This window comes from Biomphalaria glabrata, chromosome 3, assembly GCF_947242115.1.
Source record: "Biomphalaria glabrata chromosome 3, xgBioGlab47.1, whole genome shotgun sequence".
NCBI classification, from domain to species: domain Eukaryota; kingdom Metazoa; phylum Mollusca; class Gastropoda; family Planorbidae; genus Biomphalaria; species Biomphalaria glabrata.
The window spans coordinates 51,347,192-51,365,272 of NC_074713.1; the positions used below are offsets into that span (position 1 = coordinate 51,347,192).

Here is an 18,081-nt window from a genome sequence, read left to right on the forward strand (position 1 = left end):
TTTGACCGATGTCCACAATACAGGTGATAGAATTGTAATGAAAGAACCGAAGCAAATTTAGACAATCATGTTTACTCTTATTTTCAACCGAAACAATGTATTCGGTAGATCAATTCGGGGGGAGAGGGATCTGGATCTATGTATTTTATAAATAGTTTCACAATCACATTTTTTGGTTGCTGGAAATAAGAGGATACATTTATGTCTACATTTATTTATGTACATTATAGACGCACACAGACTGCATCGAATTCATTGACCCGCAGACCACAGTACATGATAATGGGGGCGGGGGAGACGGTAGCGGCACATTTTTTTTTTTGGGGTGGGATAGAAGTTTAAACCACGTTATCAACCTAGATTCTATTCCCAGATTTCTTCATTCTATAAATATAACAATGATGACAAACCGTAACCTAAGAACCATACAAGAGCGCTCACCCCTACCCCCAACATACACCAGCTTATGCAGTGAAGCAAGAAACGAGTCCACCAAACGAAAGGTTGTTTTTTAACGTGAAGATCTAGGTGGATGGAGAGGGGGGGGGTGGAGCCAACAGAGCAGACAGAACATCAGTGGAGTCAGTCAGGTAAGTAAATCTTCACTTGCAAACTTTAACACCCCCCCCCCACCACACACACACACGCCACCTTTTCCTAACCACACACCAAAAAAAAAAAAAAAAGAAGTTCAACCCCCAAGAGTGACTTTGCCTAAATTGGATGCGAATTTGTAGACAATTGCGAACGATGACTTCATAGACTGGAAGGCTATACTCAGAGAGAGAGGGGGGGGGGCGCAAAAGAAAGAGGGGGGGAGGAGGGTTGAGCGAGGCACGTCTTTTTTTTTTTTGTGTTCAAATGTTAAACTTATATCAAATGAAGGGATGGCATTGAGAAGACAAATTAACTACTGTGTGTGTGTGTTCGGAACATGCCTGGAGGCAAATGTGAGTACCATTGACCTTGACCCTGGGAGCTCAAAGTGAAACATAAGAACTACGTCTGCTAAATCATCAGCAACAGCTGTCACTTTGGGATATTTTTTTTGTTTTTCCAAGATGTCAATTGTACGTGCAGTAGGAATGAGGGTAGAATTAGACTGAGAGACGAGGTGAACATCCACGAATTGTACGTTTGAATCTTAATGTGTTGTTTTTTTAATTTATAGCGACAGCAGAAGTCCCTGCAAAGTAGTCAAACAATAAAAGGCGCCAGAGAGCCTTTGAAAATTTTTGGGTAAACGTGTGGGCGTTCTTCGTAATTAATTTTAATTGGTGAATTGATCCAATGGATGTACCAGTTCAATTGATGTCTAAGGCGAACATGATGACCTGACCACTGACATTGCCGAAACATGCGGTACGGCTACATGAGATCACATGTGGACTTTTCTGCGGGCTACAGGAGTAGAGAAAACAAGAGGCGGAGAAAGCGATGAGAGGACAGCACCAAGAAATGAACCGGCCCTTTCTATGCAAGAGATTAATGGAGAAAGACGGTTACCGAATCATGCGTGGTGCCCCAACGGTCCAATAGACTAAGGAACGGGTGAAGGTGAAAACTCGAAACCCTATTCACCCATACGTCTCGACAGGTTTGGGAAACTACAAAACTCTCGACCTGTATGGTGACGTGTATGCACTACGCAAAGACAGCAGGGTTTCTGTCCAGGGCTTTTGCAAGAGAGGATTTCAGCCTCTCGAGCCCTCACTCAAATGGAGCTTGATGATGATGATTCGTCCATACGTGACAAAAACAAAATTCCATTAAGCCAACGTCTATATGGTTTACTATATGTTGAACTGATCAGTATGTCATCATGGGGCTATGTATTTCTCTTCATTAAAAAAATAGATATAATAAATTACTGCAGTTTATAGAGTACAAAGTAGCATTAGTTTGCTTAATTTGCACTACTTTTCACAAATGTTATTGTATTACGGTCCAAGCAGAGAACAATTTCAAATGTTAATAAGTATATATATAAAAACTACTGTGAATATAGAAGCGTAGTCTAGAACGTAGGCTGATAGTAGGCTACATCACATGCGGGGGGGGGGGGGGGGGGGGGGGGCAATAGGCTACAACATCTACGGGGAGACAACAATGCTTAGATTACTCGCGAGAAGGCCCCAGGTTGTTTCAGATTTCAAGTGGAAAGGGAGATAAAACCAACTCTTCTCGGTCACAGGTAGAGCCTGGTGCTGAGATGTACGAAGGTTGTGCCAGCAGTCACCTGGGGGAACAGGTGAAGGCTAGCAGATTATTGAACCCTTGAGATGATGGATAGGACATGATAGACTTTCCAGATTCATTTTTTTTTAGGTTGTGGTTTTTAGGTCCAGTTCTCAGAGATGTTCCGGTGCTTGCCCCCTCTCCCCCTGCATGCAAAGTGGCTTTAGTTCTCCAACAGTCAAACTATAATAGTTACTAGTGCACTTAGCCTGAGTTCAAAGAAAACAAAAACTGAAGTAGTTGTGTACAATTTCTGTCAAGATTTTAAAAGAAATGCCAACTCAAAAGTAGTCAGTGTTAAAAGTATACTTTGAAAAAAAACACTAACCCAGCATTAGTGTGCAATATAAAATGTAAATCCACCAAAGTGACAGTATATATAGTTACTTATATTTATAATATTTAGTTTATTGCTCCTGATTTCACGATTCTTCAGATTCTTCAAAACAAACGTGTGCCAAATAGTGCACAAAATAACAGGTGCACAATGTGGCTGAACATAAATATAAAGCAAATATCTATCCAGGGAAAGGGGGGGCGGGGCGTCCAACCACTATACAACAGAAGTCTTACAAAATTTAAATGTGATGGTATTCATTCCCAATGATTATTTAGCAATATTGCCTAAAATATAAAATATTAAAAACCTAGCTGAATAATTGAAAAGTTACTATAAAAAAGGGGGGCGGGTGGGCTACATAAGCTTTTGGGAACACACAGCCCTACCAAATGGTCCACACTTTGACAAGGACTTTAAAAGCAAGTACAACACAGACTTGTGGCATAATAAAAATTCCACCTTCACAAAACTTTACATGAAACAAAAAATGTATACAATGTATTTATAAGCATGTAACACAGCTTTAGCATTTAAACAGTACCAATCCTAAATAGTTGTGAAGATGTCTTGTTTTACAAACAATAATTGACTCGGTCATAAGGTTAGAAAAAAAAAAGACGTTTTACACCTTTATCTGCAGTTAAATAGTTACAACAGTAACAGTAAAGTTAAGTAGCTTTCAGCATTGAAAAAAACATTTGTATGAAATTATTTTTAAATTATTCAGTAATTTAAAATATGTATAAAGCACAACTGTTTCATGAAATATTAAAACTAGCCATTGGTATCATTTAATTATTATAGACCAGTGATGCCCAACCTAATTTGACCTGCGGGCCATTTTAATTTCCGACACTCGTGTCGCAGGCCAAATGACCAAAAATGTACAAAATGAAATGAAATTGACCTAAAACAAGTTTATTAGAAACTTTTGCATCTAGTACTTACATTAATTAATCAGATATTGGAAGTGCATCATTTTTTAAGCATCTGAAACTGGCTTCATTTCTCTACTTAAAATGTGAGCAACATTGTAAATAGCTTTACCAACACTCAAATTCTTGTCTCTTGTTGGTAAATATCCCTATCGATCCTTTAAGCGTAGTTGAATAATCTTTAATTCGCAGTCAAACTAAGAATGTTTTATAATCCGCATTTAAGTTGTTTTGCTTCAAAACAACCACACTTTACAAAACAAATATGTCCCCTTTTAGTTTCTTCGGCTATCCCATTGCAAAAACCTACAAATTATAAATGTTTTGGTACCAATCCACCAGAAAAAAAAATTAGAGCCCTAACATAGGTAAACATACATTTTTTCAATTTAAAAAAAAAAGGGTGGGGGATTTTCTACAATTTGTGCAGACGTTTCGGCCGGCCGGATATGGCCCACGGGTCGTATTTTAGACATCACTGTTATAGACCATAATTTAAATATTACATATACACACATGTACATTTATAGGTCGAGGTTTTAATAATATTTAAAAGCCTTACAAATTTTTTATTTTCTGTAACTTAAAATTGAGCAAAGACTAAATATTACTGCTTAAAACTAAGTAAACAATGATTTGAATATTAAAAAAAAGAACCTACCCTGCAGGATAAGCAATAGTTCCATTATTTGAATCACATGAAAGACCAGCGTTTGATGACACAGTTACTCCTAAAACTCTTTGTAGTTGAACCTAACAAATGAAAACAAAAACAATATAAAGCTCTTTGAGTACACTAACCAAATGTTATTTAATGGCTAGATTTGTCAATGGTAATAAAGCTAATGCAGAACTGAACTGAATTAATAAACAAGTCGGCTTTTGACAGAAAGGGCTCGTCAACCTTGGCTGGTCACTCACCTAGGAAAAGGAAAACCTTTGCTGCACTGCCCTGTGGTTTAAATTCAAACAGGGAAAGGCTTCAGGAATCAACCCTGAGTAAAGATCAAGAGCTGGTGATCGTTAGACAGTTTGCTACACCCTGTCAGAACTTGTAAAGCCCCTTATCCCAAACTGTCGCAGCACCTGCCATACATGTGTACACACCAGCTGCATGTTTGGGCAAAATAATTCCAACCATAGCTAAAATGTAAAGCTTTCATCTCATTTCTAAGAGACGATCCAGGTTTGCTTAGTGACTGAAGGAGACCATAGAAATGAAGAAACTTCCAACAGAGTAGTAAGACATAGCTAACTGTTAAGGGTATTCCACAACAAATGGTTCACCGACAATTGTTTCACACAACAAATGGCTCACAGGATTGCAATATATTGCTAATATTTCTGTCACGTTTAATTTGTTTACATTGAAAGTACATTGAGGGGATTTATATGCAACAACTTTTTGTTCTATTATGTCTCTCATATTGTTTACATGCTTCAGAATTACTAACAAACTTGTATTTGCCCAATCTCCCAATCTTAGGCCGAGCTGGTGATTGAAAATTCTTAATAGAAACTGTTAAATACTTATTTAATGAAATCTGGTCAAACAAAACAATTTATTTACTAGAAATAATGTGACCAAAATATATAGATCTAGTAGTACATTGGAAACTTCTATTATTATATTAAAGAACTAGAGTCTAGATTATATAAATAATACTCTTTAAAGTGAATTTGAAGCATCCAAAAAGGTTTGAGATCTAAATCCCAGTGGCCTGGTTGAAAGATTGGCTCTTCACTGACCCTTCTGTCTGAAGGCTCCCATCAACTAGATGATCATTTAATGATTAATCACATCCGTTTGTTCATGGGTCACTATTACTACTTTATCTTATCTAACCTCTAGAGTCTAGAATCATACTATATAGATTAGAAACATTTTGCTTTAACTGTATCACTATAAGTAGAAGTCAACTCATTAATTAAGGATTATCATTAATAAATATTAAATAAGTAAACATACTCTAGACATAAGATTATGTTATGACTTATCTATGATAGATTGTCATAGATCTAGATTACATCTAGTCTAGCTAGTCCTAAGTCAAGTCTAAGAATCAGGATCTAGATCTAAATCTAGATCTAGACTAGAGTCACTAGTCAAATGTGTAACCAATCAGAGTTTTAGACTGACTAGCCACTCTAGAACTAGGTCTAGATATAGATTTTAATAGATTAACTAAATTTAAATCTATATAGAAGTCTAGATTACTCTAGATGTAGATCTGGATTCTGGATATATAATAATAATATATATTAATTTATTTTAAATACTATTATTAATAATTATATTATAATTATTATTATATTAAGACTACAATAGTAATACTAGATCTAGTAATAGTATAGACTATAGTCTATAGACTATAGAATTATAGATACACATATATATAGAATATATATATATATATATATATATATATATATATATATATATATATATACTATCATTTACAATGTATTAGTAAGTATTACTATTTAATTTTAACTATTTATATCTAGATCTAGATTTGTACTCCTAGACTGTCCTAGACTCAAGACTGAGTCTGGAATAGCTCTAGCCTAGACTAGGCCTAGGTCTAGAGTCTAGGGTCTAGACAATCTACTGTCTAGACTGGTCGTCACTGCCTGTCACTGGTCTAGAGTCAGTCTAACTCAAGTCTAAGTCTAGAATCTAGAAGAGTTCTCTAGACTACTCAGACTACTTACTGATGACTAGGTCACTAGATCTAGAATCTAGATTCTAGTCTAGATTGACTAGATCTAGTCAGATCTACTCTCTTTTTTGTTTTCATGATTCGTCATGAATTATCTAATCTGTATCATGACTTGAGTTTGAGAATGACTATGACTATGATACTGACTATGTTAAGTATGTTCAAATGTTGGTGTATCATTGTCACTATGACAGTCACTATGCACTATCGCTGACTATCGACACTATGAGTCAGTATACTAGTATAGTTACGTATAGTATGAGATGACTAGACTATGTTAGTATGTATGAGCTGGTCTTGCCTTTCCTTGAGGCTTGGTAATCAGTCAGTCACGACTCAGAGTCTCAGTAAGTGTGATCACATTCACAGAAGTTGAATTTAACTTCAAGACTCGTCACTCTTACTCTCTACTGAATCCGAAGTCTACCACATCGACAAAAGAAAATGTTAAACTTACTCTTTGGTTAATCGGCAAAACTTTACTTTTCCGTTTAACAGAGGGAGAACGGAGGATTTTTCGTTGTGGTCGGGCGTTATCCATTGTCCAGTTAGAAATAACTTTTGCTATCCCATGGTTAACAGAGAATGTTGAAGGCAATATTTTGAAACACACACTACTGACACTACAGCCAAGAAATTTTCTGCGTGACTGGCAGCTCCCGACTCTGAAGCAGCGAAATTAGAGTCTACTATGATTGGTTTAGACCCTGCTATTTTTAAACGAGAGGATTTCCTAGTAGTTTTCCATGGTGTAATTGTCTCTCGAGATGTGAAATGCCACAGAATTGTCGAAAACGTAAATGATAATGCTTTGTGAATGATATTAAAGAGGTTTTTTTAAAGTAATATTTGTACAACAAAAATAATTCCAAACATAAAGCTTTTAAGTATTATTCACAGCAGGCAAACATTGAAGAAATTATTTATAATGACACCAGAAATACATTATAATTATTATTATATTTATAGTCCTCTTCATATAAATACACACACACTCGTCGAGATTACTTAGATAATATCTAGATCTAGTTATAATGTCTTACTTTCATAAGTATCATTAGACATTGACATCTTCATGATTTGTAAACTTCACGAATGCCATAATAAATAAAACTATATATTCTGAATGGGCCCGCATTACTACTACTGGATGGCAAGAGACACTGCAGGCATCATTCAAACTTAATATAAGATTTAGGCTCTAAAAATGTGAAAACAATTTGAATAAAATGTAGCATAAAAATTCTAGATTTTTTCGAGGCGCGGATTATTGGGATTAAAAATAACTGAATGGGATTTGTGTACCTGGCATGTTCTAAGTACGCAAGATATTGCGTTCTGACTAATCCAAGTCACTCTGAAAATGAAATGGTGTCTATCGGTCTTTAGAGTTTATATAAAAAAGCGAAAGTACAAGGAACAACGTATACTTCGCATTTATAGATCTAGATCAATACCAGTCTAGAATCTAGATCTAGATTTTCTAGTTTACAAGTGACATTCACAATGTATTCAAGAGAAAAAGGTTACGATTTATTTGAAGATGAAGATGATGATAGCTTGTCAGACGCAAATGGAACTAGGTACGGATAGCCTCAATCAATTCTAAATTAAATCAATTTTATCAATCATAGATCATTAGATGATAGACATCATCACATACAGTTACAGTACACATAAGGGTCTAGATAGTCTTTTTAATTTTCAGTATTTATATTTAGGTTTAGATAATTTAATGTTTAAAGTTAAGTCTGAGATAATCATAATGATTACATCCAATCTTGAATCTATGATCTTAGATCCTACAGTCCTACATTTACACTACCCAAATGCCAAATCATGCATCAGAACAAAGGGGGATGGCAGCGGACTGGGTTCGAACCTGTACCGTTTTGAGACCATGATAATAGTAATAATACTAAATAGATTTATATTGATAATGATGATTCCGAGATGTCTTAACTTTAACGCCAGTCCACCAAGTCACTACTAAGTCCTAAGATAATGCGTTTAATAATGGCATAGATCTACATTCTACATTAGTAATAGTAGATCTACCAAATGACCTATAATTAATGACATTGGATTAACCAGAAGCCTCAGGAAAAAAAAAAAAGATCTAGATCTAGATTTAATCTATAGTTCTACATCTATGGCATGCTGTACAAAGTACTAAAAACACTTGAAGGCACATAATAAGATTTGTGGTGAAGACTGAAGAGAGAGAGAATGGACTCCTGACACTATGTCTATATGAATTCTACAAAAAGAATGCCCATTCAGTACAGATAAGAATAATTTGAATCAATAATAGATCTAGTGCTAGCCAACATCTGAGTTGGTACACTCAATAATCCTTGTGTAGAAGCAGACGTATTAGCAGTGGCGTCACTAAGATGGGTGTCACCCGGTGATGTCAGCTCAGGGTGTACCCCCCCCCTTTTAAAAAATCCCTTTTTTTCCGTTTGTGCTGTATTACATATAGTTTATAATTACCTATGTTATTTGATTGTTCGACAATTATAAAATGAGTGTCTATTAAATTTTAAAATTCAGTTGTTTATTACAATTTATCTAAATTTTGCGTAGTTATGTGAAACTCTGTTTTCATCTTTAATGTTTAGAATCGAAGACATTGACATAAATCTATAGTTCAATTTCGAAACAATGCAAGTATAAGTAAATTACACTGTTTGAAAACTTATCACTAACTTTATCAAAGTTAATATCCCACATTATCAGATTTGCAATAAAATCCCCCTTTGTGAAAGTGTTGTTTGTTCTTTCGTCTCAAAAAAATTTCTTAATTTATATTTTAAAAATCCTTTTTTTACATGAAGCCATAGATAAGCAGATGGTAAGAAACGGTTAAAGGCTTTGTTAAATGATTTAGAAATATTTTTTAAGGTCTTATTGGCATTTGAATCATGCACTGTCAACTTTTATATTTTTCAAGAGGACCTTTTGTTTCCTTTAGATCTCTTCTTAGTCATGGTGTTTCTGTTTAAATGTTTTTAAATGTCGTCTTTTGAAATATCATCATATACGCCAATATTTTGAAACTAACATCTACAATACTTCGTTGGTTGTTGAACTAAAGAGTTTTTTGATGAGATTGTTCCAAAAGTATCTGCTACATCAATGATTGCTTCCAGTAGGAGTTGAAGATCAGCGTTAAAAAACGATCAATGCATGATCAATGCACATAAGAATGAACCTCTTTTTTAACTTCTTCAATAGTGAGTCCGGCATCTTGTGATTACTCGCCTGACATTTTCTTCTTGATTTTAATATTTTTTCTTCTGAATTACAGTGCTTTTTTTTAGAAGAGCCTTTTTTATAACACTTTGCGCTAACATGTTATAGATTTGTTAAAGAAAAGGTTTAATTAGTCACCACATTGTCTTTATTTTAAATATAGGCCTATTCTTGTGTATCTTTGGCCTGCTTGTACATTTCCCCCCCCCCCTCCAAAAAAAAAAAAGTAAAGATAGGTAAAATAAAATATCTTAAGCTGCGCCTCTAGTGGCAATAATTTCAGAACAAAAAAAAGTATTTCGATTGTATCAAAAAATGCTTTGCAGAAAGCTAATTTCTGAAAAAGAATGTTGAGCACCTAGATTGAGTGAATGCTATACACATCTATTAAAAAGCTTCTCTGTTGGTTCTTAAAAAGTTTCCTGTACTACTCTAAGGTTCCAGACATTGAAGCTTCATTTTCATAGCTTTGAGCTCCACAAATAATATCAAGCTCAACCTTTTCTAGACATTTAAGATATCAAGTTGATCTTATGAGTTTTTTTTTGTCTCCCTTAAAATCGTATTACTTTGGAATCTGATCAATGTGTGCTATGTTAGGTCTGCTATGCCAAGTGTGTTGTCAAACAAAATACAAAGGTGCTTGCAGTCATTCTGACTTAAATATCTTTTACGTCATTTGCTAAAACATTTATAAACTTTTCAACATTACAGATGTACTTTCAGCTATGGGTTTTATAACATAACATTTTCATAATCTTATGGAAATTCATTATTCAATAAAGACTCGTTGTTAATATGGTCACAAGATGTCAAAAATTCTGCTTTTATAGAAACAGTCCGTGCACTATATCCTTCCATTGTTTTTCTTCTTTTCATCAATCATAGAGCTACGATTTCCTTGTCAAATGTATTTATGCTCTTGTTTTCCAATTTCCCAATCCAGATGAATTCTTCAAACGTCTTTTAATATTTCAATATCGGACTTAATTTCAACCACACATTAAATTAAGTTACAAATTTCTATCCCCTAAAATATTTAAGAATATCATTCGACTGACACATTGTAACATTTCCATCACTTTGGCTAGAGCTTCTTTTATAGACAAATGAAATAACATCATCATCCTCAGAAATCTCAATGACCACTTATTTACTTCCCAATTCGACAAAATTTATGTTAATTACATGTGAGATTTCAATAATGTTTTATACCAGAAGAATGTCGTCATTTGTTAAACAGTGGCTATTGTTGGATGGCATCCTGATATTACGGTGTTAGCAACAAATTCAATAGATTCGATTGAAACATTTTTTAAAATAAAAGTAGAGTTCATATACATACATGCAGCTGGTATACATCTGAAAGTAAGGTTTCACGTTTTCCTTGATATATTAAAATATTAAATATGATATAGTATTTTAAAACATTTTGATAGAATTTCATTAAAAAATATAATATGTTTAGTCGAAATGAAAAAAAAAAGATATTTAGATCTATTTATTAATTGTGAATAACAAGTTATAATATTTAGCCACTGTCGTTTATTTTTTTTATTGTCAGTTATTCACCCCCTTAACGGGTGTCCCCTGGTGCAGACCGCACCCCCCTTGTGACGCCACTGTGTATTATATATACAGTAAAGTAAACAACATTAATTAAGCTCTTATTTCATTAACTGAACACAGAGTGAAACAGCACATGTTCAGTCAGTAAATAATAGGGATTAGGGAAATTTGCCCATGTTGAGCATCACCAGAAAATGCCGACCATGTTCTGCAAGGCTGCATTCTCTTTTGAGAGGCATGAACAAGACACTGGCTCCAAACTCTTCCCATCCCCCAGAACAAAAACCATACTGCGCAGTTCATCTAAGATATAGAACTACTTGTCTGAACCCTAGAACATAAAACATTAAAAATGAGAATGAAGAAGAATCACAACATTGTTAAAAGTGGTTTGATAATTATTGCATTTTCAGTTAATAAATATCTTAACTAGGGATTCAGCGTGGTTTACAGATGATTTCTGTTCAGATTTCTCAAAGTTTTAGATCCTTCAATGTTAGCCAATAAAAAAAGACATATAAAGACCAAAAAGAAAAAGTGAACATCTCCTGTTCAAAAAATGGTCAGTAAGGCACATTACTAATTTTATGGCTAGGAAAACTATAGGTATTCTTTCCTTCCCTAAAATTCTCAATAAGCATGGAACAGGTTGCCTTTAGAACTGTATCAAGAAATATAATTTCACAGATATGGTAAAGTTTAAATCTATAGTTGTTGTGACCCCAAATTGTTAAATATAACTTTGTTGGTAAACCAAAAAAAAAGGTTTTCTTTCATTTAATTCTGTTCTCTTGTTGGGACTGTACGCTTTTTTTTTTTTTTTTTCAAGCTCGGATGATGAAATAGATATTATTCTCCATGGTACACCAGAGCAACGCAAGAAGCTGAAGCAGTCCTACAGAAAGAAACATCAGGGCCAGCAACAGAGCAAAAAATCAAATCTGACCTCCAAGTCATCAAGTGAAGATGAGTTTGAGAAAGAAATGAATTCTGAGCTCAATAAGCAAGTTCAAGTCTTAGAAAGCAACAGAGGTGAGAGGACATGATTGAACATGATGTGTCATTAAATGTTATGATGTGTCATTAATGTTATGATGTGCCATTAAAGTTGTGATGTCATTAAATGTTAGGATGTGTCATTAAATGTTATGATGTGCCATTAATGTTATGATGTGTCATTAAATGTTATGATGTGTCATTAAAGTTGTGATGTGTCATTAATGTTATGACATGTTATTAATGTTATGATGTGTCATTAAAGTTGTGATGTGTCATTAATGTTATGACTTGCCATTATTGTTAAGTCCTTCGTATGAAAATTTAGCTGAAAAACTTGGTCTGGATTTTAGAAAAAAATTGAAATAGCTGGAATTTCTTTTTAAATGTATTGAGTATTATTAAGTCTGACTTTTCATTATTTCAGAGCAGTAAATGCATGAAATATGCTTAGTTAATGATTTGATCCTCATGTTGTCTATGTCTCAACAATCTTCTTTCTCTGCAATGCTGTAACATGTTAAAAAGTCTTTTGAATGTTCTAAAGATTTAGTGACTCGTACAAGCTTGGTATGTTTTAAACTGTTAATGTTTTAGGTAATGCAAAGATATAGATTTTTTAAAATCATAGAATTATTAGGAAAATGAAATCCTAAGAGAAGAAAGGAAAAATAAGTCAATATAAAAATGACTTTAACAATAGGTGTTTGAATAGTTTTGTATTTGACTTGAATAAAAAAAATTGTGTTTGAATAGTTTTATATTTTGTTGTTAAAATCTTCATTCATTTATGTCTTTAGACAGAGGCATAATGAGAGCCATCACATCTACTTCTGCTGCTGACACTGGAGTGTCCACATTACAGGTCTCAAAAAAAACTGCGTCACAGTTTTACGATGGTGCATATTTTGACTCTGATGAAGAAGATGATGCTGGTAAAGACAGACATTAAGATTATTATTTGTAGTTCAATATTGTGATCAAAGATACAAAACATTTTGAGGACATTAAAATGTATTTTAGGATAACTTGTGTCTAAGAATATACTTGTATTTTAAAGTAGCTTCTTCCTCTCCTTCTCAACTATATTGTTGAAAATAAGCTGAAGGCATTTTTTTAAATAAAATTATTTTGTTTCTATGCTGTCCCAAATATTTATTTGTCACAAAGGCACATTTCTTGACAAATACATCTTCATTGCAGCAACACATTTCTTGACAGAAATATATCTTCATTACAGAGGCACATTTCTTGACTGAGATATATCTTCATTACATAGGCATAAATTCTTGACAGACACATCTTCATTACATAGGCACATTTCTTGATAGACACATCTTCATTACTTAAGCACATTTCTTGACAGACACATCTTCATTACTTAGGTACATTTCTTGACAGACACATCTTCATTATTACTCAAATTACATAGGCACATTTCTTGACAGACACATCTTCGTTACATAGGCACATTTCTTGACAGACACATCTTCATTTTTACTCAATTATGTTGCCCTTGCTTTTATTACATTTTCAAATGTAGAATGTAACTAAAGGTGGTACAGCTATTCCCTTACGATTTTGATTATGGTAACTACACTGATATCACCAATACACAAAACATTAATGATACTGTCATTTTTGGTCACCATAACCCTAAATGAAAGAAGTAACTTATCATCATTCTAGTTTGTTATATTTCACTTTAATTATAACATCTGTAGTTATATTCTATCTGTAATTATAAGATATAGAAGTTATTTTTGTACTTCAGAAGTATAATAATATCATTGTAGGGTGTATGCGTGCTTCTTCCTTATTATTTCATTGTACTGATATGTATGTGTTTATGGCTCCTTCTGTCTCAAGAGACAATGGATGTGCCCTAAATGTAATTAGATGCAATGTTTAAGATTTAATTATTTTGTTTCATTTCTTTCCTTGTTTTACTTTTCAGAAATTAATAAACATACTGTTGTCTCGAATGATGACCTTTTATACGACCCTGATATGGATGATGAAGATCAGAAATGGGTTGATAAGCAGAGGAATCACGGGCTCTCCAGAGATTCCAATAGCAAAGGGATGAAAGCCCCGAATAGTGATGCACTGTTGGACTGTCCAGCTTGTATGACTACTCTGTGTTTAGACTGCCAGAGGTACGACTTACACTAAGCTGGGTTCTGGGTTTTGTTGGGTTTATTTAATTTAAATTTCATCCTTCCACAGACGAGGTAACATTGTGGTTTTGTAGCAGACTGTCTGCTGCTAGCTGTGAGTTGGGAGGCTAGGTGAAGCTTAAGACTTCACTCTAGTAATATCATTAACTCTTGTAATGTCGTTTCGTCAACTTGATCCACCTTAGTCCTGTTCTTCCTTTAACATCTTGTTGATTGACTGTCATTTTTATTAGGTGCCCAAATCGGTTAATATTATATACATAGCAGTAAATTAGATCTACTATACTTAATATTATAATAAAGAACTTTGAGTCTACATATATTACTCTTTGTAGCATCCATAAAGGTTTGAGATCTAGATCTAAATCCCTGTGGCCTGGTTGAAAGATTGGCTCTTCACTGACCCTTCTTTCTGAAGGCTCCCATCAACTAGATGATCATTTAATGATTAATCACATCCGTTTGTTCATGGGTCACTACTATTACTATATTTATTATCTAATCTCTAGAATCTAGATTAGAATTAGATACTCAGTGATCAAACATTTTCCTTTAACTGTATCACTATAAATCAAATCATTCACTTTTTTTTCAGTGTAAGGATTATCATTAATCAATATTAAATTATAATTTGATTCATGGCCTCAAACATGGTGTGATAGATTATTGGAGTTCTTAACCAAAGGTCTTGTAGACATTCTTCACAGTTATAATGAATAGCTTGAATGCTGAACCAAAAGTCCTATAAATCCTTGTCTATTCTATCAGGGATCTTACTCTGGATTTCATGCTAATTTTTACCGATACCTGACATTTGTTAGAGAAGTTTTTCATTATGCTTTCTATTCAATCTCTTCATAGACATATTGGAGATCTTACCTTTCTGATCCCATAAAAAAAATATTTTCATAGTTATCTCCCCTGTACTTTAGTTCTTGTCTGAATTCTAAATAACAGTTATTCAATATCTTAAGACTCTTATGCATTTTTTTATTTTTAAATCTCAACTATTAGAAGACTGGCTGATTTAGCATGTTTATCTAAATATGAATATTATAACTCATCCTATAGAGCTATGTAGATAATTAGACAAAATGAACTTGACAGAAATCAACCCCTTTTCTAATTAGCTAATCAATTTACATTTTCTTATTATTGTAATGTCATTTAGTTCAAATTTTAAGATATAATTATGTTGTTATAAATATTATACTATTGAAACATAGTGTTTAGCTGTCTTTTAAGTAAAGCTTCCATGCCAGGCAATCCTGGTGAAAGTAATGTCTGTAATATATAAGATTAAGAAAGCTGAGGCTTTTAATTTCGGTATCTTTTGGACCCCAGCCCCCAGCTTTAATGGGTACCTGACATTAGTTGGAAAAAAATAAAAGTGGTTGGTCATTGTGCTTAGTCATTGGTTTTCCTGGCACATTCAGGCAACCCATTCCATTCTCTAATGGCACTAAGGAAGAAGAAGCACTTGTATGAATTTGTTCTGGCGTATATATATGGCTCCTTATGTCTTAGAAGAATATGGATGCACCCAGGTGAATCAATGGCTTTGGTTTCATCTTGGGACGGGGCAGAATCTGGTGTGATTGATCAAGCCAATTCTGGAGCAGTAGAGTTTGCCACAGTTCATGGATGTATATGCATCTGACTTGGGACTAGTTGACAGGGCAGCTTTCTTTTTCTTTCTCTTGACTGATGCAGTAAGTACAGTCTGTCTCCTTTCTTTATGTATTCCTGAGTTGAGGGATCCCAAACAGAGGATGCATATTCTAATATTGTCATAACCAAAGTTAAATAGCATTTTAGTTTTATGTTCCTATAGGGGAACTTTACTTTTTTTTTTTCATTGGTGGTTAGTTATTCTTTTAACAAATAATTAAACAGGAAAAAGAAAGACTATTAGAACCTACATGATTTTATTAAAACTTACATCAAGACAGAGACCATGGGAATATTTTGACAAATTAATCGTTTGAACCAATTCATATATTTTAGAGTATGACTAGAATCTTATTGAACAGACATACAAGTTAAAACTCACAATATGTTTTGTCACTAACAGGCATGAAGTCTACAGAAATCAATACAGGGCAATGTTTGTCATGAACTGTACACCAGACCCATCCGAGTCTTTAGAGTGTCCTGAACAGGCAACGAAAAAGAGGAAGAAGAAAAAGGGATCCCAGTCCTCAAACAGTCAAACTTCTGGAAACTCATTGTCGTCTGATGTCTTCCATCCAGTCAAATGTAATGAATGTAAAACAGTGGTTGGTGTAATTGACTCAGAGGAAGTGTATCATTTCTTTAATGTGTTAGCAAGTTATACCTAGAATTGTGGTGTCACCTGTTCGACTATAGTAAAAGGTTTTACAAAAGGCTTAAACAATGTTGTTTATTAAGAGATATTGTAGTCTAGTAGCAATAAAATTTACTTTGGGTTATAATCCTTATGAAGTGTATTTTTTTCAAGATTTTGGGACATGATCATATTTAGGCTACCATTAAATGAAATTCTGTCATTGTAGTCATGAAGTTAAATTTGGGTTTTACCACTGCTGATGGATAGAGTTGTCATCCAAGATTTCAGGACATGATCATATTCCGACTTCATAAAATTTTGTCAAGTAGCAATGAAATTCACTTTGGGGTTTAATACTAGTGGTCATATTCTGGCTATATAAATTTCTTCACTGGTTCACATCTTTGACTTAAAGGGAGCTGTGTTGTTTTTTTTTTGTTTTTTTATTTATGTATATTTAACGTTGATTGGAAATGTACTTTTTTCAAGCTATGTACATGTAGGCTGATTTGGGTTACCGCTTTTTATGCAAAACAACAAACATATAAGTCTTTGTGTCTTACTTCCTTGTGGGACAACTAAATATGTGTGATATGCGCTCTGGACTGTCATCTCAAAGGTCCCTAGGTTCGAACCCTGCCTCCCACTATACCTAGCCTTCCTGGAGGAGATTTGGGCTAAGATGTAACAATCGTTAATTCTGAAGGAACATCTGAAACATGTTAACATTGCATTGTTATATATGACCTGAGGGCAACATATATCTAAACTATAGGACTTCATTTTTGTTGTATGTAATTAGTCATTAGGTGATTGTCAATTGAATATGTTGGTAAAGACAATACAAGTATTGAAAAGTGACCAAAAAAAAATATATGTATTGTCTTGAAGCTGTACATAGTTTATATTATTTGATGTGGTTACTTTCACCTTTTGTTTGTTTTTTCAATAAAACTAATAAAAATATTAAAAATAATTGAAATATTTGTTATTGATTGAGAAATGAATTACAAATTTGAAGCCTGAAACAATGAATACATATATAATTATAAAGGCACCACTAGAAACACAGTTTTAAATGAAAGGAATTGGTAAAATAGATACTTTCAAAACGTTCTTGGATGATATTTAGATTAGTTGCCTGTTATAGAATTATTTCAATAATTTCAATAAGATATTTTACTGATGCAGGTCTATAGCTATATGACACGGGGAGATTCAAGAAGACTAAAGTCAAATGTGAGTGCAGATAACTGCACCTTAAATACCACTAATGAAGCGAATCTTCTACGCTAAGGCCTGAAAAAAAATTGGCATGACTATATATACATATTAATGTGAAAAAAAAAGAAGAAAAACTGCAGCAACCTTCTCCTAAAAGAAACAAGTCACGTTCACATAAATAGCAAGAAGCAAATACAAACAGGTTTATCTAATATATCAGCAAATAAGCCAACCTAAATGACGAGACAGACTTTTGTGTTGCATATGCCAGTGACGCCTTTGACAAGCTTCAAAAACAAGTAGGCCT

The 18,081-nt window shown here is 33.7% G+C and overlaps 2 protein-coding genes across 6 annotated transcripts in view; one reads left to right on the forward strand and one right to left on the reverse strand.

Moving 5' to 3' along the window:
- Window positions 1–6,918, reverse strand: part of LOC106055447 (mitogen-activated protein kinase-binding protein 1-like) — a 70,971-nt gene extending 64,053 nt beyond the window's left edge. For all 5 annotated transcript variants that reach the window (XM_056022552.1, XM_056022551.1, XM_056022553.1 and 2 more), the window contains exons 1-2: window positions 6,694–6,918; window positions 4,175–4,266 (exon numbers count right to left, since the gene is read on the reverse strand). In XM_056022552.1, the coding sequence (XP_055878527.1) occupies window positions 4,175–4,266; window positions 6,694–6,777 (176 nt within the window). In that variant the 5' untranslated portion in view covers window positions 6,778–6,918. The remainder of the gene's footprint in view (window positions 1–4,174; window positions 4,267–6,693) is intronic.
- Window positions 6,919–7,679: 761 nt separating this feature from the next.
- Window positions 7,680–17,517, forward strand: LOC106055450 (E2F-associated phosphoprotein-like). The gene is made up of 5 exons (XM_013211711.2): window positions 7,680–7,819; window positions 11,893–12,095; window positions 12,860–12,994; window positions 14,017–14,218; window positions 16,314–17,517. The coding sequence occupies exons 1-5, from the start codon at window positions 7,743–7,745 to the stop codon at window positions 16,579–16,581; spliced, it is 885 nt and encodes a 294-aa protein (XP_013067165.1). The 5' UTR covers window positions 7,680–7,742; the 3' UTR covers window positions 16,582–17,517.
- The last annotated feature ends 564 nt before the right edge of the window (window positions 17,518–18,081 follow it).